At 36.0% G+C, this 25,709-nt stretch overlaps 1 protein-coding gene across 1 annotated transcript in view; it reads left to right on the forward strand.

Annotated features, from left to right (window-relative positions):
• Window positions 1-25,709, forward strand: part of LOC111151262 (BCAS3, microtubule associated cell migration factor) — a 578,517-nt gene that overhangs the window by 75,089 nt on the left and 477,719 nt on the right. The window contains exon 6 of the mRNA XM_022509136.1: window positions 13,214-13,286. Coding sequence (XP_022364844.1) covers window positions 13,214-13,286 — 73 coding nt within the window. The remainder of the gene's footprint in view (window positions 1-13,213; window positions 13,287-25,709) is intronic.

Below are 25,709 nucleotides of genomic sequence, written 5' to 3' on the forward strand. Positions count from 1 at the left end.
AATAATCTTAAAATTATAAACATTATTTGACTTTGATATGGAACTGTACATGATTACGTTCGTATTTGTGGTTCAGCAATTCAAATAAAAGGTTAGTGATCCCTTGTACTTATTCTGAGGCTATTTTGCTTTTTAAGATAACCTTTCTCTAAAGAGGTTGAGGCAAAATTTCTTAAGTCCTTATTTGTAGTATTGGCAATCCCTGCTAAAGTGTAAGTAATTAACATTTTGAATGAAGTGGATTATTTTTTATTCTAATGCATATATATTCCAATATCTTATTTTGAAAAACATCAAGCCCCCGGAAAGGTAGAACGAGTAGAATGATAAACTCCTATTTATTAATATTTATTTTGGTCACATTTTAGATAAAAAGGAGGAAAAAGCCCACTTCTAGTCTTACCACTCTAATTAGCCACTATCAATGTTATGTACACAGTTTATTTCCTTTGCCACTGAACGAATTTCTCATTTGCTTCAATTTTTTTTTTAAGATTAAAAAAATTTTTTTAATTTATTTGACAGACAGAGATCACAAGTAGGCAGAGAGGCAGCCAGAGAGAGAGGGGGAAGCAGGCTCCCCGCTGAGCAGAGAGCCCAATGTGGGGCTCGATCCCAGGACCCCGAGACCATGACCCGAGCTGAAGGCAGAGGCTTAACCCATTGAGCCACCCAGGCACCCCAATCATTTGCTTCAATTTTTTTAATGCAGGTATAATTTACAATAGAGAAATGCAGAGATTTTTGTTATAGTTTGTTTTGGCAGATGCATACACACTCCTGTAACACATATTTCCATAAAGATGGAGATCATATCCATCACCTCAGACAGTTCTCACACACCCTTCCCAGTCACGCTCATCTCCTCCAGAGGCCATCTATTCTGATTTCTTTCACTTTGGAGGGAGTAGCTTTCCCTGTTCTTGATGATGTTGTGTATATCAGTATATCTTCCCTTTTTATTATTGTAATATTCCATTGTATGAATATAATAAACTATCCATTGTTCTGTTGATGGAATTTAGGTGAATATAGTTTTGAGCTGTTATGAATAAAGCTGTTGTGAACATTTTTTTTTAAAAGATTTTATTTATTTAACAGAGAGAGAGAGTGATCACAAGTAGGCAGAGAGGCAGGCAGAGAGAGAGGGGGAAGCAGGCTCCCCGCCGAGCAGAGAGCCCAATGTGGGGCTCGATTCCAGGACCCTGAGATCATGACCTGAGCTGAAGTCAGAGGCTTAACCTACTGAGCCACCCAGGCGCCCCTGTTGTGAACATTCTTATACACGTCTTTTTGTGTCCTAGAGTTTGAGTCCCTATTTGAGTGTGTGGAGACAAATAAACAGTGGAGCATGTGTAATATGAGTCTCTGTTAAGTGTCTGGAAAAAAAAATAAATCAGGGTAAAGAACTAGAACCTCATTGGCGATGATCTTTCTTTCTTTCTTTCTTTTTTTTTTTTTGGCAAAGATCTTTCTGATTGGAAAATGTTTTTAGCGTGACTTAAAAAGAAGCATGCAAGTAAACTAGATACATGATTAGGGCATAGATGGGTATTTCCAAGTAGAGAGCAGAAAATGCAGCATTCCTGAGGTGGAAGTGTGCTTGGCATTTTCCTACATGGGTGAAAAAGACAGAGTTAGGTCAAAGAGATATTGGCCCCATGGTAGAAAAGTAAAAGGGAAGTCAAGGATGTGAACAGGTTGGTTTATTTTGTTTGTTTGTTTGTTTACCAGAAAAGCAGATGAATGGATTGACCATCCCAGAGTTGCCAGCTGCTGTAATCATTGCATCAGGTTTACTCAGTTGTTACCTGTTGCAGTACCTTGCTTAGTCCATTGCATTTATTATCTTTTTAAATCCTCACAACAGTCCTGTATGAGGTGTTGGTATTTATCCTCATTTTACAGGTGAGAGAATTAAAGCACTAATTGATTAAATACATTGGCCTTTGTCAATAATTTTATTTTATTTTTTCAGGAGAGAAGTTGATCCTAATTTTCTGACAGTAGCCAAGGCCAAGGGTAGCAAAGGAAAGAATTCAGACTCTCTTTCAGGTTCACATGTGGCATTCAATACCACACCAACTTGCACAAGTTATTAAGCCTCGTTAATATCAGTTTAATCCCCTGTCAAATGGATTGTTTGTGCTGTGTGCTTGTTAAGGTCTGATGCGTCTAAACTGTGAAGGAACCACAAGGGCCACATCATCAAGGTGAAATATGATGCCAATCAGTGTTAAGGGAGACTTCACATTTTAACTAATGGGGGAACGTAATAAGGCTAGCAGTAATGAAACAAATGTCTTTAATATATTAAGCTTTTTGAAACTGTGGAGGCTAAAATGTATATACACATTTTGGATATTTGAGTCAAATGGCAAAGATCTCTTTGGTGGTCATATTTAGATAAAACTGTTCAAGGCATTATGATTTCTGTCCTGTTTCTCCCTGTGGTTGGTTGATAAATATGAGGATTACCCAGTTTATAATGGGGATTATTTTGTAACATAAAGAGAGAATTTTTAAAGAAAATTTTGTAAGAAAATAGAGCTTTTTAGTGGGAAAAGATCCCGACAGAATCTAAAATTATTATACAATAAAATTTGCCTATGACAATGGAATCATAGTTTCTAGCTAAATTTTAGATCTGTAAAATGTTACTACAACTTGAGGCTCACATTGAGAGAATTTATAAGGAAAACTGGACATGACAAACTGGTTGAATTAAATCCTTTCTTTTTCTTTTCTTTTTTTAAAAAGATTTTATTTATTCATTTGACAAAGAGAGGGATAGCATAAGCAAGGGGAGCAGCATAGGGAGAGGGAGAAGCACACTCCCTGCTCAGGGTCTCAGTCCCAGGACCCTGGGATCATGACCTGAGCTGAAGGAGGACGCTTAATGAACTGAGGCACCCAGGCACCCCAAATTAAATCTTTTCTAAAAGAAAATTATTTCAGCAAAATAAAAAATGGGGTGGAAGGCTTGTAAATGGTTTAATTAACTGATAAGATGAATTAAATTGTTTAGTGAGATTTTCTACAAAATACTTTCTCAGTTAAATTTTGTTAGTATTAGCATACTTTAAATCTTTATATTTAAGAGATCATTCTCCACATCAAAAGAGTAGAGTTGGAATATTTCACTATGAGTTGGATTTGTATTTGCGTCTGGATCTGCTTTTGGATATTCACAGAAGTGGTTTCTATTTGATGTCTTAAAATCTTTAAGACTGATTTATGAGCTTAAACTCTGGTTCAAATGAGTTTAATACTGGTCTGTATGGTGGGGGATATTATTTAACATTTTCTGACATGTAAACTGTCTTAAATTTTGTTGAGGAAAAGAGTTGTAACTTGGGGGCAAGCCCATTTTCATTACTGTAATTGTGCGATTTATTAGGATTTTAAGCTTTTTATAAATGTTTTAGTGTTATAGGACAGAATTAAAAGGATTTAGAATAAAAGGAGTTTAACAAAAGGACTTTGCAACAGGATTGCAGTAGTTTTTATATTTGATGGATTTGGCTAGCCGCTTTTCATTTCAATCATAATGCTACATTCTGTTAAATGCTGTAGAACAGGTGTGTGTAACGTCATTCTCTCTATTGTACATGCAAATAAACACAATTTTATATATAAAAAGTTAATCCTCTACAATTTGGAGGATTACATTATGGGAGGGTGGTGACTCCATTAGGCATCATGGAGAGTACATGCTCCTATTTCTACTGCATGAAAAATCAGGTTAATAGCTACAGTGTTCATGAGATTGTAGAATTTTTATACTAACACTTCAAAAATATTCAAATCTACAATACATTATTTAAAGCAGAGTTAAGGTTTTGTTACCTAGTTTTCTGACTCTGAAATTAGAATTTTTTTTTTTTTAACTGAAGAGCATGACTCAAATGAATTTGGAGGTTCCATTATTATTTGTTTGCTTATTGTTGACTCTGGTCTTTTCTGCCTGCCTGGTGTTGGTAGTAGTTATGTTGGAGGTTAAGCCATTTGCAAGTTAAGGTTTTATTTTGTGTTTAAATTTTTGCTTGACTCTCTTCGAATATCTGTGAAGAATCCAAGTCTTCAGTAATTGTTGGATGGCTGACCTTCTACTGCAAAGTCAGGAGTACTGATATAACCTGTTAGGTAGCTGAAACCAATGGGAGTTCTTCCATTCAGGTTTGAGAAACACAAAACCATCAAACCATTCTCACCAGTATTTGCATTTTAAAGACATGATGTTTCATTCATCAAAATATCAAATTGTTATGTATAATACAGGTACAAATTGTAAAGATGTTCTAGACACCAGGAAGTAGAAGTAGAATGGTTATTGTTGAAGGTGAAGGTGAAATATGTTAGGAGTGAAGAATTGGGCTTCCATAGATGAAGTTCACCTATAATTAATTTGGAACATAAATACTGTGGGCTTTGGACGAGTTAATTGTTAACTTGTACTTGATTGAAGTTATATTGTTAATTGTGAAATTTGATTTATTTGTTGAGCAGGAGTAACAGTACAAATCTATAGTAAATTAGTAATTTGTAAAGACTTAACACATTGATTGTTATAAGCTCCTAGAAAATTAAATAGTGAGAACTTTATTCATAAATACTAATTGTGTTTTTATCTTTTATCTTTATCATATTCACATGTTAGTATAGTCTGTCAAGGAATGATATAGTTAGTCTTAACCTATTTTGTATAATTATATTAACAATTTAAAAATGTCGTATTAGGTATATCATGTCACAATCGAAATGTATAACCATTAGCCTGTCTCTTCTGGATCAGTCCCCATTATTTTTGGAGTGTTCTGTTAACATGGATTCTAAACATTACAGCTACTTTTTATCAGCCAGTGAAAAAATGAGACATTGTTAATGGCATGCTGAAGTCCCCTGGCTACCTCTTCTAAATATCTTTATTCTAATCCCCTAAAAGGTATATCCCAATTTTTGAAATTGATGTTTATGAGGTTAGTGTGTAATGTAACTGAATATCTGTATGTGTATGTATGCACATCAATGTGCATGCTTGCACTGGTGTACCCATATATGTGCACAACTTATTTCTACCTTTTTCAAAATTTTTAGTTGTAGTAAAAATCATGTGAAGTTTACCATCTTTAGATCACCATTTGGTTCAGTAGTGTTTAGTACGTACATAGATCTCTAGAACTTTTTCAACTTGTGAAATAGAATCTCTGTATCCGTTGTGTAACAGCTCTCCATCTCTCCCTGGCCCAGGCCCAGCCCACGGTAACCACATTCGACTTTCTGTTTCTATGAGTTTAACTACTTTAGATGCTTCGTGTAAGTAGAGTAATGGAGTTGTTTTTTGTGACCGGCATATTTCACTTAGCATAATGTCCTCAAGATTTATCCATATGTAGCATATAACAGGATTTTCTTCTTTTTAAAAGCTGGATAATATTTCATTGTGTGTATATAGCACATTTTCATTATCCATTCAATCCATTGATGGACCTTTGGGTTGCTTTCACCTTTTGGTTATTGTGAATAATGCTGCAATGAACATGAGTATTTAAGAGCTTGGTACGTCTTTTTTTAAAAATTAATATTTTAGGGTGCCTGGGTGGCTCAGCGGGTTAGGCCGCTGCCTTCGGCTCAGGTCATGATCTCAGGGTCCTGGGATCGAGCCCCGCATCGGGCTCTCTGCTCAGCAGGGAGCCTGCCTTCCTCCTCTCTCTCTGCCTCTCTGCCTGCTTGTGATCTCTCTCTGTCAAGTAAATAAATAAAAATCACTATTTAAAAAAAATTAATATTTTAAGAGCAGTTTTATTTGTATAACAGAATTGGATGGAAAGCACAGAGGGTTCCTTTGTACCCCCTGCCTACCCTCCTATTCTCCCACTATCCACGTCTTTCCATGTTGACACCTAAATTGATACATGATTACCACCCAAAGTCTATAGATTATATTATAATTCCCTACTGGTGTTATATATTCTATGGGTTTTGACAAATGAGTAATGCCATATACCCATCATTGTAATATCATACAGAATAGTGTCACTGCCTTAAACATCATTTGTGCTCTATGAATTAATCTCTCCTTCCTGTAAACCTCTGATAACAACTGATCTTTTTATTGTCTCCATAGTTTTAGGTGCCTCGTTAGCGCAGTAGGTAGTGCGTCAGTCTCATATTGTCTCCGTAGTTTTGCCTTTTCCAGAATGTCATATGATGGTCACATAGTAGGTAGCTTTTTCAGGTTGACTTCTTTTACTCAGTGGCAAATTTAATTTTCCCCCATGTTTTTTTCATGGATTGATAGTTCATTTCATTTTAGTCCTGAATATATTCCATTGTCTGGATATATCACAGTTTATCCACTCACCTACTGAAGGATGTCCTAATTGCTTCTGAGTTTTGGCAACTAGAATAAAAATGCTACGAACAGGGGTGCCTGGGTGGTTCAGTTGGTTAAGCAGCTGCCTTCAACTCAGGTCATGATTCTAGGGTCCTGGGATTGAGCCCCGCATTGGGCTCTCTGCTCAGCGGCGAGTCTGCTTCTCTCTCATTCTGCCTGCTGCTCTGCTTACTTGTGTTCTCTCTCTATCTCTCTGTCAAATAAATAAATAAAATCTTTAAAAAAATGCTACAAACATGTGTGCAAGTTTTTGTGTGGACAAAGCTTTCAGTAACTTTGGGTAAATACCAAGGAGTGTGATTACTGGATTGGGTGGTATGAGTATCTTTAGTTTTGTAAGAAACTGCCAAACTGTTTTCCAATGTGGCTGTACTATTTTGCATTCCTACTAGCAAGGAATAAGAGTTCCTGTTCTCCAAATCTTTGCCAACATTTGTTATGGTCATTGTTATGGATCTTGGCCATTCTAATAGGTGTGTAGTGATATTTCGTTGTTTTAATTTTAATTTCCTTGATGACATATGATGTGAGGCATTTTTTCATATACCTGTTTGCCATCTGTATATCATCTTTGGTTAGGTGTCTGTTCAGATCTTTTTTCCATTTTTTGATTTGGGTTCTTCACTTTCTTATTGTTCAGTGTTGAGTTCTTTGTATGTTTTTAATAACTGTCCTTTATCAGATGTGTCTTTTGCAAAGATGTCTCCTGACTGTGGCTTGTTTTCTCATTCTTTTATATACATACCTTTTTAAAAAAAAGATTTTATTTATTTATTTGGCAGAGAGAGAGAGATCACAAGTAGGCAGAGAGGCAGGCAGGGGTCAGGGAAGCAGACTCCCTGTTGAGCGGAGAGCCTGATGCAGGGCTGGATCCCTGGACCTTGGGATCATGACTTGAGCTGAAGACAGCCGCTTAACCGACTTAACCACCCAGGCGCCCTGATATACATACCTTTTTTTTTTTAATTTTTAATTTTTTATAAACATATATTTTTATCCCCAGGGGTACAGGTCTGTGAATCGCCAGGTTTACACACTTCACAGCACTCACCATAGCACATACCCTCCCCAATGTCCATAACCCCACCCCCTTCTCCCAACCCCCCTCCCCCCAGCAACCCTCAGTTTGTTTTGTGAGATTAAGAGTCACTTATGGTTTGTCTCCCTCCCAATCCCATCTTGTTTCATTTATTCTTCTCCTACCCCCTTAACCCCCCATGTTGCATCTCCACTTCCTCCTATCAGGGAGATCATATGATAGTTGTCTTTCTCCGATTGGCTTATTTCGCTAAGCACGATACCCTCTAGTTCCATCCACGTCGTCGCAAATGGCAAGATTTCATTTCTTTTGATGGCTGCATAGTATTCCATTGTGTATATATACCACATCTTCTTTATCCATTCATCATTTGATGGACATCTAGGTTCTTTCCATAGTTTGGCTATTGTAGACATTGCTGCTATAAACATTCGGGTGCATGTGCCCCTTCGGATCACTACGTTTGTATCTTTAGGGTAAATACCCAGTAAGAGTAAAACCCAAATTTTTAATATTTATAGAAAAACATTTATAAACCAATCCTAGCAAGTTTTCTGAAATACTAGATATTTTAGGAAGTTGCAAAAATACCAGAGAGGGGTATTGCATACCCTTTACCTAGTTTTTCTTCATGGTTACCTCATATATAAGTACAGAATAATATATAAACCAAGAAACGACATTGGTGGACAATAACTAGAATTACATAACTGGAATTACACAGTATGTAAAGTTTTGAGATTGGCTTTTCCATTTAGCACGATGTTCTTGAGGTATATCCAAGTTTAACATATGAACAGTTCTACTTGTGTATTGATTAGTATTACATGGTATAGAGATATTCATCTGTTGTATGACATCTAGGATGATTTCCCTTTCAGGCTGTTTTGAATAAAAGTCCTGTAAAACTTTGTGTACTGGTTTGTGTGGACATAATTTTTTAGTTCTTTGGGATAAATGCCCAGTACTGTGATTGCTGGGATGTATGGGAAGTATAAGTTATTGTTACTCTTTTTTTTTTTTTTAAAGATTATTTATTTATTTGAGTGAGAGAGAAAGAGTGAGTGGGGAGGAGGGGCAAAGGGAGAGGAAGAAGCCAACTCCCTGCTGAGCAGGAAGCCCAATGCAGGGCTCCATCCCAAGACCTGGGATCATGACCTGAGCCAAAGGCAGACACTTAACCATCTGAGCCACCCAGGTGCCTCTTTTGCTGTTTTTAAAGAAAACATCAAACTTTTTTCAAGAGGGTTTGTACTATTTTTCATTTCCAAGAATGCACGAAAGATTTAGTTTCTTTGCGTCTTCACCAATCCTTGTTATTACCATGATTTTCTGTTTTAGTTATTCTAATCGCTTTGTAATTTTATGTCATTTTGGTCTTAATTTCAATTTTCTTGATGGCTGATAATGTTGAGAATCTTTTCCTTGTTTTATTTGCCATCCGTATCTTCTTTCCAGTGTAATATCTTTTTATTTCTTTTGCCTAGTTTCTAATTGGATTGTATTTTTTTTTCAGTGTTGAGTTTGAGTTTGTATTTTGTGGGTATGAGTTTTTTTGTCAGACATGGATTTTCTAAGTATTTTTTTCCCCAATGTGTAGCTTGTTTTTGTTTTCTTATTAATTTTTTTGCTTGTTTTTAAGAATTTTAATTCCAGTTTATTGATTTTTTTTTTTTTGGTCCTATGCATCATACTTTTTGATGCTGTGTATGTCTGAGAACTCTTCACCAAACCCTAAGTCCTGCAGATTTTCTTCTGAAAGTTACATAGTTTTACATATAATTCTGTGATCTTTTTTGAGTTAATTTTGGATAAAGGTCCAGTTTGAGGTCCAGTTTTATTTTTTTCCTGTGCATGTCCAGTTGCTCCAGGACTACTTGTTGAAAAGACTATTCTTCTCTGTTTAATTGCTATTATACCTTTATAAAAATTAGTTGGCCATATTTGTGTGGGTCTGTTTGTACTCTTCTGTTTCCTTAATCTGTGTATCATATCAATTATATGTTTCCATGTATTTGGATTATCTTTTATTTCTTTTATCAGCATTTTGCAGTTTTCAGTATATAAATCCTACATTGTTTTGTTAGATTTATTCATTAATTTCCTTTGAGCAATTATAAATGTTACTTTACTTTTTAAAAAAAGTTTGATTCCAGTTGGTGTAATAACAGTGTAATGTTAATTTCAGGTGTACAAATTGTTATTGTACAGTTAATCTCATTACTAGTTAATCCATTACTAGTATATAGAAATATATTTGATTTGGGGGGAATCTGGGTGGCTCAGTCAGTTAGGCATCTGCCTTCAGCTCAAATTATGATCTCAGGGTTCTGGGATCAGGCCTCTTGTCTTTGGCTCCCCTGCTCAGTGGAGAGTCTGCTTCTCCCTCTCCCTCTGCCTCTCCCCACCCCCTCCTCCTATTCTCTCTCTCTCTTTCTCAAATAAATAAATAAAATCTTAAAAAAAAAAAAAAGGAAACACATTTGATTTTTGTTTGTTGATCTTGTCTCCTGTGACCTTGCTGGATTAACTCACTTATTAGCGTTAGGTTTTTGTTGTTGTTGTTGTTTGTTTGTTTGTTTTTGTGGTTGTTGATTCTGTGTATTAGTCATGTTATCAGCACCCAAGGATTTTATTTCTACCTTTCTTATCTGCATGCCTTTTTTCTTTCTTTCTTGTCTTATTGCTTTGGCTAGAACTTCCAATTGTATGTTAAATAGCAGTGATGAGAGTGGATAGTCTTGCCTTGTTCTTCACCTCAGGGGGAAGGCATTTAGTCTATATGGTGTTAGCTGTAGGGTTTTGTGGTATTATTAATACCTAAAGCAGCCATTGGAGTTCTTGATTCTGTAAATAGCCTGTTTTTTTCTCCGTGGAGGCTTGTAGAAACTTCTTGTTATCACTATCATGAAATGATGCACATTGATGTTGTTTCTTGAATCTATTGTTCCAGACCTTCAGAGAGCTTATAAAGTCATTCTTTTGTTCTGGGGGAAAAGTTTTGGAATATTTCATAGATGATTTCTTCATCTCTGTTTTCTCTCTCTCTCTCTCTCTTCTTCTCCTTTTTTTTTTTTTTTCCTTTTCTCTTCTCCTATCTATAAATTGGACTTTTGACCAGAATTTGACTTTGGACTGTTCCTTTAACATTTTATGTGTATGTGTGTGTATATTAATGCTGTTTTCCTCTAGTTTTTACATTTTTGCTGAGAAATTTTTCTCAATTTTACCTTTGTCCCTTGTGTTGAGTTTATTAAATAATCTATCTTGGTTTTTTTTAATTTCTAGGAGCTCCTTTTATTCTCCAAGAGTCCATTTTTCATTGCATTCTTATATTATTCCATGACTACAATATCTTCTCTTGTATCTTATAAATTATTAGTGAAGTGATTATATATATATAGATATATATGTAATTTTTGATGTCTTTCTTCCTGTCTAGAGTTAGACACTTGCAGATGATTGTTTTCATTGTCTGCACATATTTGTGAGTGGCAAACTAAAAACCTGGTCAAAAGTTCTGTGTTGAGTTTGTCAATTTTTAATTTACTCTTTGGTGCTTTGGTTGTACTCTTTGTTGGAGCTTTCTGATTGACAGTGTCTTTTGGTCTTTCTTCATGGACTGACTTGTTAAATTCTCCAGAGAAAGCTCAGAAGCTCTTTTACAATCTCCTAATTGTATAAGGATAAATCTCAGGTGTACCCAACATAATCAGGTATCAAATTGTTTAAGTCTCAGATCCCCCCCCCCCCATGACGAGCTTGAACTTTTACTTAGGGCTGCTAAGTTAGTCATCAATTATCTGTTTCCAAAATTTGTGGGCATCATTATATAGTTTTCAACCCTGTTTGATTTAGTGTACTCTAACTGGAATTTTCAGAAGGGATAAAATGAAATGCAGGTCTTCAGTCTACCAGCTTGTCTCAGAAGATGAAACCATTTACTTGTCTCTTCTGGAATTTGTCTCCTTATTTAAAAACAAAGCAAAATTTCGGGAGGAATTAATATATTTGTATGGTTTGAAAACTAGAACATACAAAGTATATGGACAGTGAAAGCTTTTTTCCCTATTTTTGTTCCCTGTCTTTTGCATTTTCCATTTTCCCTCCCATAGATCACCATTAGTTAGGATTTTTTATGTATCCTTAGAGAGTGTGTGTAGGTTTGTATATATGCAAATAAGTCTTTCTTTCTCCATGTTATACAAAAGATGGGATAGTATTCTGTATTTTTCTATTTGTGTGTGTGTGTGTGTGTGTGTGTATATATATGTTTCCACTTTATATTTTAGCTTTCATTTAATATTTCCATGGAGTATACATTTGGTTTTTTTACAGCTATGGGAAATACTTCATTATATATTTGGAACTTAGTAGTCTTCTGCTGTTACAAACAATGCTATAGTGAATAACTTTGTATTCAAATTATTTTCCTCATGGCTAATTATATATGTAGGGTGAAGTCTTAGCAGTGATATTTCTCTGTTAAAGGCTATTTGCATTTAGAATTTTGATTGATATGGCCAGAGAATTTTACAGGACTTTTGGATTTTTTTGAGGTCTTATGTGAAGGTCAATGTAAATTAGTAGAATTAAAAGTTTTTTAATGGAAAGTTTCTAACTTACTTAGAAGTAGTAAAAATAGTATAACAATCTTTAAGAACCTATTACCCATCATTTTATGGCTACTTTTAATTCATTAGCATCTATTCTCTTTCATCCAAAATATTATGAACTATCCCCTTCCAGATACTGTACCAGCCTCTTGGTTAATATTTTATTATTTATTTCCAAAAGATAAAGGATCTTAAAATTATAACCATAGTACCATTTTCACTTCTTCAAAATTAGCAAATTTCAATATAATTTTTCAATATAGTTTTACATGGAATTTCTCTCATGTGTGAGGTTGAGCACCTTTTTATGTGGTTCTGAGCCTTTTTGTATTTCCTGACTATTCTTCTGCTTTTGCTGCTATTTTACATTGGTTTTATATCCAGTAATATTGTTGAGTTCAATTATTGTCATTATCCTGTCTAGGGCTTTCACTGTAGGGTTAAATAGGAACAGTTAATTGGGTATCCTTGTGTTATTACTCATTTTCATGGGAATGATCTAAAGCATTATCTATGATTTTGTTATACAATATTTTGTAAATAATCATTGGGAAAAGAAAACTTATTTTTGTTGTTTTCTTTTGTTCTTATCATGACTAGGTGTAGAATCAAATGCTTTTTTGGCATTTGTTGAAATGCTAATATAATGAATTACTTTAATAGGTTTTGTAATGTGAAATTATTACTTGGGTAATCCAACTTTGTTATGAGATTTTATTTTTTTTCTAATATATTGCTATCCAGTTTACTATTTTTAAAAGGATTTTTGCATTTATGTATATTGATAATGGCCTATAATTTTATAATTTTTCTGTCCTTACCGCCCTTTAATTACTTTTGACATGAAAGTTATACTAGTCTTAGGTAATTAATTGGTGGAGTTCAGGGTGGTTTTTGATCTCATGTAGCGTGTGTATAAGATTGAAGTTGGTGCCAACTTTTTAAAAAAGATATTTTAAATGCTGTTTCAATTTTAAAAATAGTTATAGGTTTATTTATAGCTGTTTTATTTTTGTTCAATCAAGTGTATTATGTCAATTTGTCATGAATGTTTTGCTATCTTTTTAGCTGCCTGTATTTTGAGAGCATGAAAATAATGGAAAGTGTAAAAGAATCCTTCTCAAAGTTTTATTTTACCTTTTATTTTATATTCCTTTTCAGGTACTCAAAAGTGTGACAACTTTGCTGAAAAAAGGCCCCTCCTTGGTGTTTGTAAGAGCACTGGATCTTCTGGGTAAGGAAATTAAAAAATTCTTTGAACCACAATTAAAAATTTGTATTGTTATTTCAGAGGGTGAATTTTGGTATCTTAAAATCCTTGTTACTGTAAGACAATGCTCTTACAAGAAAGAAGAGAAAAGAATTAAAAGCATATTTAGGGTTTCCTGTGGCTCCGGTCTTGTGATTTCTGTTTATTGTTTTCTCATATGCAGGGTGATAGCAGGAGACAAAAGAAGACAAGCAATAGATCAGAATTCAGTCTTGAAATAAAAGATTAGCATCATTAAGTTTTTTTTTTTTTAAGTTTATGTGTTTTTTATCATAGTAACTTTTATGGAGACCAAACTAAAATCTTGGGAGCCTTGAAACTGTTCTGAATGTTGAATGTGCTGCAGTACCCACACACAGATCCTTTTGGAAAGGATGACAGCCTTTATTGAGTATTTGAGTAAATTCTCTGTTGAATCATTGACTAACCACTGAGCTACATAGACTTGGGGCAACCCAAGAAAACCAGGCTTTAAAATAATAAGAATTAAAGAAAAGTAAAACTGAGCAGAGATATTAGTAACTACACATTGTAGAGGGAGACAGATTTACAGAGTTGTTATACTGTATTATATTTATATAATTTTAATGTTGAGTTTTCAACATAAAGTTAGGACACATTCCAAGAAACAAGAAAGTCTGTCACGTTGAGGAAAAAAAGTGAGGCAGTAGGAACTGTTCTGCTAGTCTCTGAATGTTAAATTTTACAGATAAGGATTTAAAATATGTTCTAAGAAGTAAATGAGTCGTGCTTCTAAAATTAAAGAAAGTGTGGTAACAGTGACTCAACAAATAGAGCACCTCAATAAGGAGTTAGAAATTAAGAAAACGTAACGGAAATTCTGGAGTTGAAAAGAGCGAAAAGTGAAGTGATTCACTAGAGGGGCTCAGTACATGAGAGCACAAGAATTAGGGAACTGATGTGTTTACAGAGGAGCTGAACAAGAGTGGGAGCTACAAAGAGGGTTAGCCGCTATGGTAAAGCCGCTTTGTTGACTTCTGTTTTCCTGATGTTTAGCCCTCTGTAGTTCAGGGGCATGTAGACCTGTGGAAACTCCATGAAAAGATGTGTTCGTGGAAGGCATTCATCTACCTGCTGAGTTGGGTTTGCTTTTTTTGAAAGGTTTTCTACTCCTTATCAACCCTGCTAACGTTAGTATGATGAAGGAGATTGCTTTTGTTTTTACAAGATTCATTTATTGAGGTATCACTTTATAAAAAAATAAGGCAAAAAGGAAGGGTAACGTGATTATATGCAGTTGGTGATGGGATCATTTGTTGAGGGATGCATTTAATGGTATGGGGGTCATATTAGTTAGGGTTTCCAAAGAAACAAAACCAGTATGATGTGGGGTATATATGTGTGTAGTTGTATGGAGAGAGAGAGAGAGAGGGAGAGGGAGGTTGAGATTGAGATTTTAAGAAATTGGCTCACATGACTGTGAAGACTGGCAAGTCCAAATCTAGACACTGAGGGAAGAGTTGCAGTCCCAGTCCAAAGATGGAATTGTCTCTTCCTCCAAGGAGGTCAGTAGTTTTTCCTGTTAAGGCTTTCAACTGATTGGATGAGGCACACTCAGATTATAGAACATAATCTGCTTAACTCAAACTTTACCGATTTAAATATTAATCTTATGTAAAAACTACTTTCTCAGAAACATCTACAATAATATTTGACCAAATCTGGTTATTGTGGCCTAGTCCTATTGACATATAAAATTAATCACCATAGGGACAGTGAATTTAGTCCTAATTACAATAGCATTTGCCTATTACAAAAAGTCTGTTGTAGATATTTATTTTCCTCCTCTCGTTTCTGCTCCTGAAATTATTTCATAGTAGAGGAATCATTCTAGTAAGAGACTTTTATATGTTTGTATCATTTGCTGTGTTGTTTTAAGAGTGATTATTGATGAATAAATGTAAAGATACTTTTGAATTAAGTTCATAAGTCATTTCATGGACCGTAACTTCGAGCATGATATATCCTGTTGTTACTGGATATAAGCTCTCTCTTGCCTGTATGCTGTTATTTTCTCTCTTGTTTTATACCTTTCTTTCCAATGGAAGACAATGGCAGGAAATACCCGTTTTGTTTTCACTTATTTATTTGCTGATCTGATTACAATAAACAACTGTTGTGTGTAATATCTTTGTCAGAATGTTTATAGTCTCAAGAAGGACATTTCATGTAGGATTGTGTTTCTTTTTTTTTTAAGATTTTATTTATTTATTTGACAGACAGAGATCATAAGTAGGCCGAGAGGCAGGCAGAGAGAGAGAGAGAGGAGGAAGCAAGCTCTCTGCGGAGTAGAGTGCCCCATGTGGGGCTCGATCCTAGGACCCTGGGATCATGACCCGAGCCGAAGGCAGAGGCTTTAACCCGCTGAGCCACCCAGGCGCCCCAGGATTGTGTTTCTTGCAAGTGTTATGATTGTTGGTGAATACAATTTTCTCTAATCTGAGCCAGTGCTGTGTGTGTGTGTGTGTGTGTGTGTGTGTGTGTGTGTATTTATATATTAAAGATTTTATTTATTTATTTGACAGAGAGAGATACAGTGAGAGAGGGAACACAAGCAGGGGAGTGGGAGAGGGAGAAGCAGGCTTCACGCAGAGCAGGGAGCCTGATGCGGGGTTCCATCCCAGGACCCTGGGATCATGACCTGAGCTGAGGGCAGACACTTAATGACTGAGCCACCCAGGCGCCAGAGTATGTGTATGTTTTAAGAGTTATTCTAAGTGGGCAGTACCTAGCAGATGGTGATATTGAATAGACTAGACACTTTTTAATAACTCCAAAGCTGAATATAATAACAGAGAAATCTAGTTATAGGTCAATTCTTTTAGAATCTGTTTCCCAGATTCTGGGATTTTAAAAAAGTTATAACCCAAAATTTTTATGAGGCATATGCTTATTGACTGTGCTAATATAGCACTGGGGAATGGAAAGCAAATGTTGAATGCCTACTATGTATCAGGTCTATTAAATATTTTCCACTATGTAACATCATTTAATCATAAAACAAGCCTCTGAAAGAGATTGTATTATCCTCATTTTATACATGAGGAAACTAAAATTAAGTGAGGTTCAGTCACAGTTAGTTGTGGACCTAGGTCTTTGCCCATTTTCCAAGTCTGTAGATGGAACATGCCTTTGCATTTAGGGTACTCTAACTTCTTGTTCGTGTATTAAACTTACTTTCCTGTTTTCTGGGCATTTATTTTTAGAGTTAATAAAGAATTATTTTAAAATGTAGCAAGTAAGTTATATTTACACACTTATTTAAACAGTAACTTCTTAGGAGACTTTTTGTTTTGTGTATATTTTGTCTCAGTATTTCTGTAGAAATGGAATATACTTTTGTTGTTGATTTTACTTTTATTGTTTTAAGCAGTGTGATGCACACTGTTTTGCAGCTACTTAGCTGCAATTTTTCAGAGTGTGAAGGGACCTCCCTGATTGTTTCTTCTTCATGTGAACACAATGTTTAGTAAACACAAAGGAAATCTCCTTTGCATGATAGCAGTAATATACAAAGGACACCAGCATTGGGAAATAGAATTAGTTAATTTAAGAAACACTTAAAAATTGTTTTTGTTTTTTTTCTATTATGCACTACAGTATTGTATAACCTTCTAGAAGGGGTAGATGGGCATAAGGGACTTATTTTTCATTAATCAGCGAAATGCTTCCTTAACTGATGTTCTCTAAGTCCTTTGACACATAGTAAGATGAACTCCAGAGAGCTCCTGTGTCTTTCTTTTAGACTCCAGTAATATGAATAATGGACAGCCCTTTCTTCCTTGCCCCCCTCAGTGAACCTGTGGATGTGCATAATGGCTGTGCCCAGAATGAACAAGCACACAGCCATGACACCCGTATTGGGCAGAATCTTGAACCATATTGTATTGCAGTTGCCAAGGCCAAGGAACGCTCTTATTTAATGAAGTTCAGTGCCAACCTTTGTAAAAAATGAAGTAATTTCAAGACAGGGCAGGTTCCCTAATAATATTCAAATAAATATCTGTTTTCATCTTAAATTTACCTTGAAAAAGAAAGTAAGTTTAATAGCTAAATAAGAATAAAGTCTTAATTTAAAAATTAAGGACTATTCATGGGGCGCCTGGGTGGCTCAGTGGGTTAAGCCGCTGCCTTCGGCTCAGGTCATGATCCCAGGGTCCTGGGATCGAGTCCCGCATCGGGCTTGCTGCTCAGCGGGAAGCCTGCTTCCCTTCCTCTCTCTCTGCCTGCCTCTCTGCCTACTTGTGATCTCTCTCTGTCAAATAAATAAATAAAAAAAATTAAGGACTATTCATTAAATATAATACAGTTAGTACACAGTATTTATTTTTTGCAGTTTTGTTGCAGAACTTGGATTGGCAGAATTCCATGGGACTGGTATTTGATAGCCACTGCCTGAAAGCAGTAGTTATTTTAGGTAGAGGTTAAGCAGTGTTTCAGTGTCCTGAAGTGTTACTGAATAGACTTTATTTCAAGTTGTGTATAAAGTAAATAAAAGTTCTGTTCATTAAAACTAGGAAGATGATTGCTTGGAGTTATAGGTATGCAGTGTTTCTTTTTGTGGTGAAATGTCACAGATGATGTTACATATGATAGCATGTATTTTGAGTTTTGACTAATTTTCATCCTGTTGTGTTCATGCGGTCTGATGAAATCACATTTTGGGCTGGTGTTACTTCTGCAGACATGAGAGATTTAAGATGTTCTTCCAGTTTTGGGTGCTTTAATATATGAGCTTTCCAAACAGTTCCTTGACCTTCTTTCAAGGACCAAGTCTTTCACTTGCCCATCTCTGGTATTTTTCACTCCTATGGGTGTTCTGCATTTTCTTCTGGCTCTCTGCTTGGCTCTGTGGCTCTCTTTCTTGTTTTCAAAGAATGGTCTTTTACATCTTTGGCATACTATTTATCAGAGCTGCCACATTGGCATAAAGGTTTTTAATGCAATGGATCAGCATAGTAGGGTATCCAGTATCATGGATTGCTCACGGGGCTCTGGACTTTATATCTAGAGTATGCCCTGTTCATCTGATTGTGGATGTAATGAAATCTTAAGGAAACAAGATGACTTTACTATTACTACTTAAGTACTTTCTCTCATATGGCTTAGAGATACACTTTATATATCTTGAAATGTTGCACTGCCTTTAGTCAACAAAAGTCACTAGCATGAATGTTAATCATGCAGCATTTACTGTATTCACTTTCTTGCTTAAAGCAAATTTTTAATTTTCCTATAGGGGGAAGGCAGAGAGCCAGAATATTACACACTTGACTTACGCTTACAAAGTTTTAAAACACATGCTGGACAAATCTGTAAACTGAGACCCACATTATTATGTAATATTTTAACCACGGAAAGCTTGAAAAATACGTTTATTTTAAAAAATAGTATCTAAACTATGGACACTCCTAAGGGGTGTGTTGTAAGGTCATATTTACAGACATTACTGTATATTTCCTTGTGATCCTGAAATTGGTACAAATCTCAAAAGGCCCACCAAAATGTTTGCATATAAGTGACCAAACCAAAGGAATGTTGGCTTAGTTTTTTAAAGAACTTCCTTACTTGCTATTATATGCTACATGTATCCCTGAAAACCTGGAAACAGATGAATACTCAAACTGAGTAATTTGAGGAAAGTTCAAGTCAAATATGTGGGAGCTGAGACTTTTTACCATTTCTAGGCAAGGAAAGAGAGCCATTAGCAGAAACTGTGAAGGGAGCCCTATCAAAAGGTTCACATACAGAAACTCTGGTGTAAGGATTTGGTTTACGTGTAATAACCTGACAGCGGAGCACTGAGGGGTATGGCAACTATATACTTTCATTTCTCTAAATGGCTCCTTCAGGCTGAACCTAGCCAGAAGCCAGAGGCTGAGTTCTGAAGGTTCTGAGAGCCCGCTGAAGCAATCCATACTGTATGGGTCAGTCTCCCATGGCAGGGAGCAGGGTACAGACAATATGGAGTGTATTGGGAGGAGCAGCACACTTCTATTCAGTAAAATTCCACACTAAAACAGAATTTATGGGGAAAACAAATATGGAGGAAATTTCTGCTGTGTTGTAATCAGAGCAATAATACTAATTAAAAGTTAGAAATTTTAAATAGAAATGTTAATACTGATTAAAAAAAACCACTAGTAATAAGGAATTTTACCAAAAAAGGAAGTGAAGATACTTTTTTGTAACGGGTGTATACAGAAGTGTCGAGACAGTTAAATTAGGGAGAAAAGAGCAAAATGGACAAAGACAGTATAGAAACAAGTTCTAAGTACATTGTATGCCTAAGCATGCCTTAATACATGGTCAGACTGAGCCATAAAGAACCTGGTTTCTCCTGGTTTTCTCTGTTCAGTTGAGCTAGAGTACTTTGTATTCAATTGCTGTTAGGTTGTAGCACAAAAAATTAAAATGCTGTCAATTTCATTTATTAACACAGCTTCCTGATATACTGACATAATCCCCATTTAGAATCATAAATAATACCAAAAAACTTGTATGAACATGCTTTTAATGGCTTTATTGAAGTATAATTGGCATAAAATAAGCTATATATAAAGTGTACAGTTTTGTGTTTGACATATGTATACACCTATGGAAACCATCACCCCCAAAATATTCCTTGTGTTCCTTTATAACTCTTCCCTCTCAGCTCCTTTTCTTTAGATGACTAGTGATCACAATAGGTTAGTTTGCATTTTCTATGATGTTTATGTAAATGGAATCATATAGCATCTTTGGTCAGGCTTCTGTTATGTAGCATATTTATTTTGAGATTCATCCATGTTGTTGCATTTATCAATAATTTATTTTTATTGTTGACTAGTATCATATCATGAATATTGATTACCCATTCACCTGTTGATGGATATTTCAGTTGTTTTGTAGACTTTGGCTTTTACAAATAGTGCTGCTATGAACATAATTTTCAAGTATTTGTATAAACATATGCTTTTTTTCCCCTTTGGGACCAATACCTGTGAGTAGAGTGGCTGAATCACATGTTAGGCGTATGTTTTTCAAAATGGTTATCTTATTTTTACAGTCCTACCAGCAGTGTATGAGATTTCTAGTTCTACTTCCTCACCAACAGTTGGCTTTTTATCAGTCTTTTTAATTTTAGCCATTGTAAGAAATACGTAATGGTCTTTCATTATGATTTCACTTTGTACATTACCAATTTTTAAAAAGTGTTTATTTATTTTAGAGAGAGAGAGAGTGGGGAAAGAGGCAGAGAGAGAGAGGGAGAGAGAGAATAGCAAGCATACTCCCCACTGAGCATGAAGCCTGATGCAGGGCTCGATCTCAGGACTCTGAGATCGTGACCTAAGCTGAAATTGAGAGTCAGAAGCTTAACCTACTGAGCCACCCAGGCGTTCATTGTACATTACCAGTTTTTGAAAAAAAAAATTCTCAATCTTCTAAACTCAAAATGGATGAAAGATCTCAATGTGAGACAGGAATCCATCAAAATTCTAGAGGAAAACATAGGCAGTAATCTCTTTGACATTGGCTATAGTAACTTCTTTCAAGATACGTCTCCAAAGGCAAGGGAAACAAAAGCAAAAATGAACTTTTGGGATTTCATCAAGATAATAAGCTTCTGCACAGCAAAGGAAATAGTCACAAAACTAAGAGGCAGCACACGGAATGGGAGAAGATATTTCAAATGACATTACAGAGAAAAGGCTGATATCCAAGATCTATAAAGAACTTCTTTAACTCAACACTCAAAAAACTAATAACCCAGTCAAAAAACGGGCAGAAGACATGGACAGACACTTCTCCAAAAAAGACATGCAAATGAGACACATGAGAAACAGACACATGAGAAAATGCTCAGCTTCACTAGTCATCAGGGAAATGCAAATCAAAAGCACTATGAAATATCACCTTACATCAGTTAGAGTGGCAAAAATTAACAAATCAGGAAACAACAAATGTCGGTGAGGATTTGAAGAAAGGGTAACCTTCTTACACTGTTGGTGGGAATGCAACCTTGTACAGCCACTATGGAAAACAGTATTGAGGTTCCTTGATACTAAGAATAGATCTACCCTATGACCCAGTAATTGTACTACTAGTTATTTACCCCAAAGATACATACTTAGTGAAAAGAAGGGGCATGTGTACCCCAATGTTCATAGCAGCAACATCCACAATAGCCAAACTGTGAAAGGAGCGGAGATGCCCTTCAACAGATGAATGGATAAAGATGTGGTTCATATACACAATGGAATAATATTCAGCCATCAGAAACAATGAGTACCCACCATTTGCATCGACATGGATGGACTGGAGGGGATTATGTTAAGTGAAGTAAGCCAAGCAGAGAAATACAATTATCATATGGTTTTACTTATGAGTGAGACCATAACTTCACTTATGAGTGAAACCACTTTTAAGTTTCACTTAAAAGTTTCATTTGTGGAACATAAGCACTAGCATCAAGGACCATAGGGGAAGGGAGGGAAATCCAAAGGGAGAAGTCAGAGAGGGAGATGAACCATGAGAGACTATGGACCTGGAGAAACAATCTGGGGGTTTCAGAGGGGAGAGGGGGATAACAGGGTGATGGGTATTAAGGAGGGCACGTGCTGTGATGAGCACTGGGTATTATACTTAACTAATCAGTCACTGAACACTGCATCAAAACTAATTATGTACTATACAGTGACTAACTGAACATAATAAAAAAATTATTATTCTTTAAAAAATTTTTCACTCTTCAATTTAATTAACTCTTCTTTCATATCTTACTATTATTTGAGCATTCTGAGTTTGTGACTTTCTGATTCATAGTGTTGTTTCAAATCTGTAATTGCTTATTATACAAATACAAATTTGTATTGCAAATCTATAATTGCTAGATAAACATTGTATTGTAAGCAATAAGCAGTATTGATTTACTATATGTAATGGTTCTTGAAAAGCCACTTTATTTTTTTTATTTTTTAAGATTTTATTTATTTATTTGAGAGAGAATGAGTGAGAGAGAGCATGAGAGAGGAGAAGGTCAGAGGGAGAAGCAGACTCCCCAAGGAGCTGGGAGCCCGATGCGGGACTCGATCCTGGAAGTCCGGGATCATGACCTGAGCCGAAGGCAGTCGCTCAACCAACTGAGCCACCCAGGCACCCAAGCCACAACTTTATACCTTTCTTTTTCTTCTTGGTATAATGGAGCTTTTGCACAACACACAGAAATTGAATATGAATTAAGAGTAATATTTCTACATATGGTTTCAGGTGAAGCTACCACTTCAGCTTAATCAAAACAATAATTTCTAGTCAGAATATTGTATCAAATAACTTTGAAACATACACTACTGCCAATTATTACAGTAATGTTTTTCAGTGAGTGGAACTTCCAGTCACATCTCTCAATGTTCTTGTATAGGGCCTTCTCTCTTGAATCTTTCTTTCTTTTTTTTTTTTTTTCCATTCAAGATTTTATTTAAACTCAAGTTAGTTCACATGTAGTGTAGTATTAGTTTGGGGGGAGAATTTAGTGATTCACCAGTTGCTTATTACATCACCCAGTGCTTATTACATCAAATGTCCTCCTCAGTGTCCATCACTCAATTACCTCACCCCCCACCTACCTCCCCTCCAGCAACCCTCATTTGTTCCCTATATTTAAGAGTCTCTTATGGTTTTCCTCCAGAAAGGAGGAATTATTATAATTATTTCAATTGTATTATAATTACAATTATTATAATTGTTTCTTAAACTCCACATATAAGTGAAATCATATAGTATTTGCCTTTCTCTGACTGACTGACTTTACTTAGCATAATACAATCTAGTTCCATCCACCTTGTTGCAAATGGCAAGATTTCATTCTTTTCACTTGAATCTAAGCTACTTTCTGGGACTTTAACTCATTTATCAGGAAATATACCACAGTCATATGCTTGATAGATATTTGCCTGCCAGGTCCCCTATATTAAGTCACAATCACCAACATTATATGAGGGTGAAAGTCCACATGGGAAGAGACACTTAACCATTCTCACTTTCCCAACTGAGCCCAACACTGGGCCAACTGAGAAGGTGGAAAATGAGAGCGGGAGAGAATGGCAGAACCACCACCTATCCAATCCCCAGAATCCTGAGTAATTAAGTGGTTATTGGTCTAAAGCATTACGATTTCTAGTCACTTGTCATACAGCAATAGATACGTGAACCATATTAACCATTTATGTACGTACCTAGTGAGAAGGATGACTCCTGTTTACAGTCACTGCTTTTATATGTTTAGGAATAGTCTTTATTATTATTATTACTATTTTGTGAAACAGAATTTACTGTGGCTCTTGTTATGTACATGTGAGATACATCTGCCTGGGCCAGCCAGGCTCTCAGGGTTCGCACGAAAAAAGCCGAAGTACATTTGGCAGGGCCAGCTCTCCGCACCGGAAGTGGCCGCGTGGGCAGTTCAGTCCAGCTTCCGGGTTCCCAGATTCAAGGCGCCCGTCGCCGCCGCCTTTTCAGCGCGTTTGGCCTCGATTTCCCGCCAGTTCTCCTTTTTCATCCAGGACAGCGCAGCCTTCTCTTGCCAGTTCCCTGACTCCAGATCCCCCCAGTTGTCATTGCCCCACAGATCCGGTCTTGGTCTCTGCTGGGCTCCATGCCATCTCAGGTATCCTCGCTGTCCAGCCGTGTGTTCTCAGTAGGAGGCTCCGGGGGAATTGGCTCCCGCCCCGCCATGCAGGTCTGGAAACACTCTTGATTTTAGCTTTTATTTTGTCCTAATCAGTTTTTCTCTGCTGTAATTTTATTTTAATGTGGATTTTGGAGCAAGGGATTCATGAATCCCCCCAAAGGTTGGAAAAATAGTGAAGAGAATGGTGTAGATAGAAGAGAAGCAAAGGAAAACAACAACAACAACAACAACAATAACAAAACCCCACCTAAATTATTTAGCAAAAGATGGTCTTTCTTATAAAGAGGATTGAAAACGGAAATAGAATTTTATTTTATTTTTTTAAATTACGTCATGTTAGTCACCATAAAATACATCATTAGTTTTTGATGTAGTGGGGTATTTTCTTTAGAGTTAGCTAATGAATGGCTGTATATTCTAAGAAATTACATCATGTCATGAGAAGTAGTCATGGTACTTTAGAAACTTAAAATGTATGTGATATATTAAATGGGAGACAAACTGTGGGAAGTCAGTCAGGTTTCCAGCTTGTATTTTTTTTCCCCCACACATATTTCTCTTTTATGACTATGTCAGGCTTTTAAAAATTTTTTAGTATCATAGTATGAAGGAAAAGATAATTCTTTTTTTTTTTTTTTAAAGATTTTTTATTTATTTATTTGACAGAGAGATCACAAGTAGGCAGAGAGGCAGGCAGAGAGAGAGAGGAGGAAGCAGGCTTCCTGCCGAGCAGAGAGCCCGACGCGGGGCTCGATCCCAGGACTCTGAGACCACGACCCGAGCCGAAGGCAGCGGCTTAACCCACTGAGCCACCCAGGCGCCCCGGAAAAGATAATTCTCATCAAACATGCCTGATTTTAATATTGAAGGTCCACATGGAAGTAGATCACCAGAAAGGAGAATCACCTTCAAAGAAATGACTCCCTGACACCCTTCTTTATCAACAACCACTTATATACAAGTCTTTCTACTTTGACTAGTATGATAACCTTTCATTATTTTATAATTAAAGTACAATCTATATTTTCAGAGTAATGTTTATCATGTAAACTCACTTTTAGTATTTAATATCTTTTTCTGTGAAAATATGGACTGGAATAGAACACATTACAATTTTTCTCATTAAAAGTAAGGGAAATGATTTTCCATTTAATGCCCTTTCATTTAGTCATAGAGTTTTCAGGAACAAATTAAAGTCACTAAGTGAAACATGTGTGTTTGGGTAGTTATATTGTACTTGTTATAGTTTTCTATTTTGTGGGATTTAGGGACGTTATGTTCATTAAGATAAAATTCCATTTTTTCTTCTAGTAGTTTAGTGTGAATGTTATTCCTTTTTGTTCAGTATATTTTTGGCACAGGTTTAACAATTTTATAGAGGTTAGGGGCTGTGGTTTGGAGGGGTTCAAGTGCTTTATCTGTAGATTTGTATTTTTCTGTAGATTTGTATTTCTGTAGATTTGGTGTAGTATAGGTACTCTTTAATAAATGGCACCTTGGGACAATGGCTTCAGTCCTTCCTCTGGTTTTCTGATAAGCCTTTTACCTTCAGCTGCTTTTTTCCATCTTTCCTTTCCCATTAAGTTCCTGAGCACACATACCATGTGTGTTAGGATTCCTCTCTGATGCCTTCCCTCTGACTGGCATCTCTGGTCCTACACTTGTTCTCAGCCCCTTTCTTTTGATTCTTTAGCTGC

The sequence above is a fragment of the Enhydra lutris genome, unplaced genomic scaffold (assembly GCF_002288905.1).
Source record: "Enhydra lutris kenyoni isolate GAN:26980312 unplaced genomic scaffold, ASM228890v2 scaffoldscaffold26, whole genome shotgun sequence".
NCBI lineage: Eukaryota > Metazoa > Chordata > Mammalia > Carnivora > Mustelidae > Enhydra > Enhydra lutris.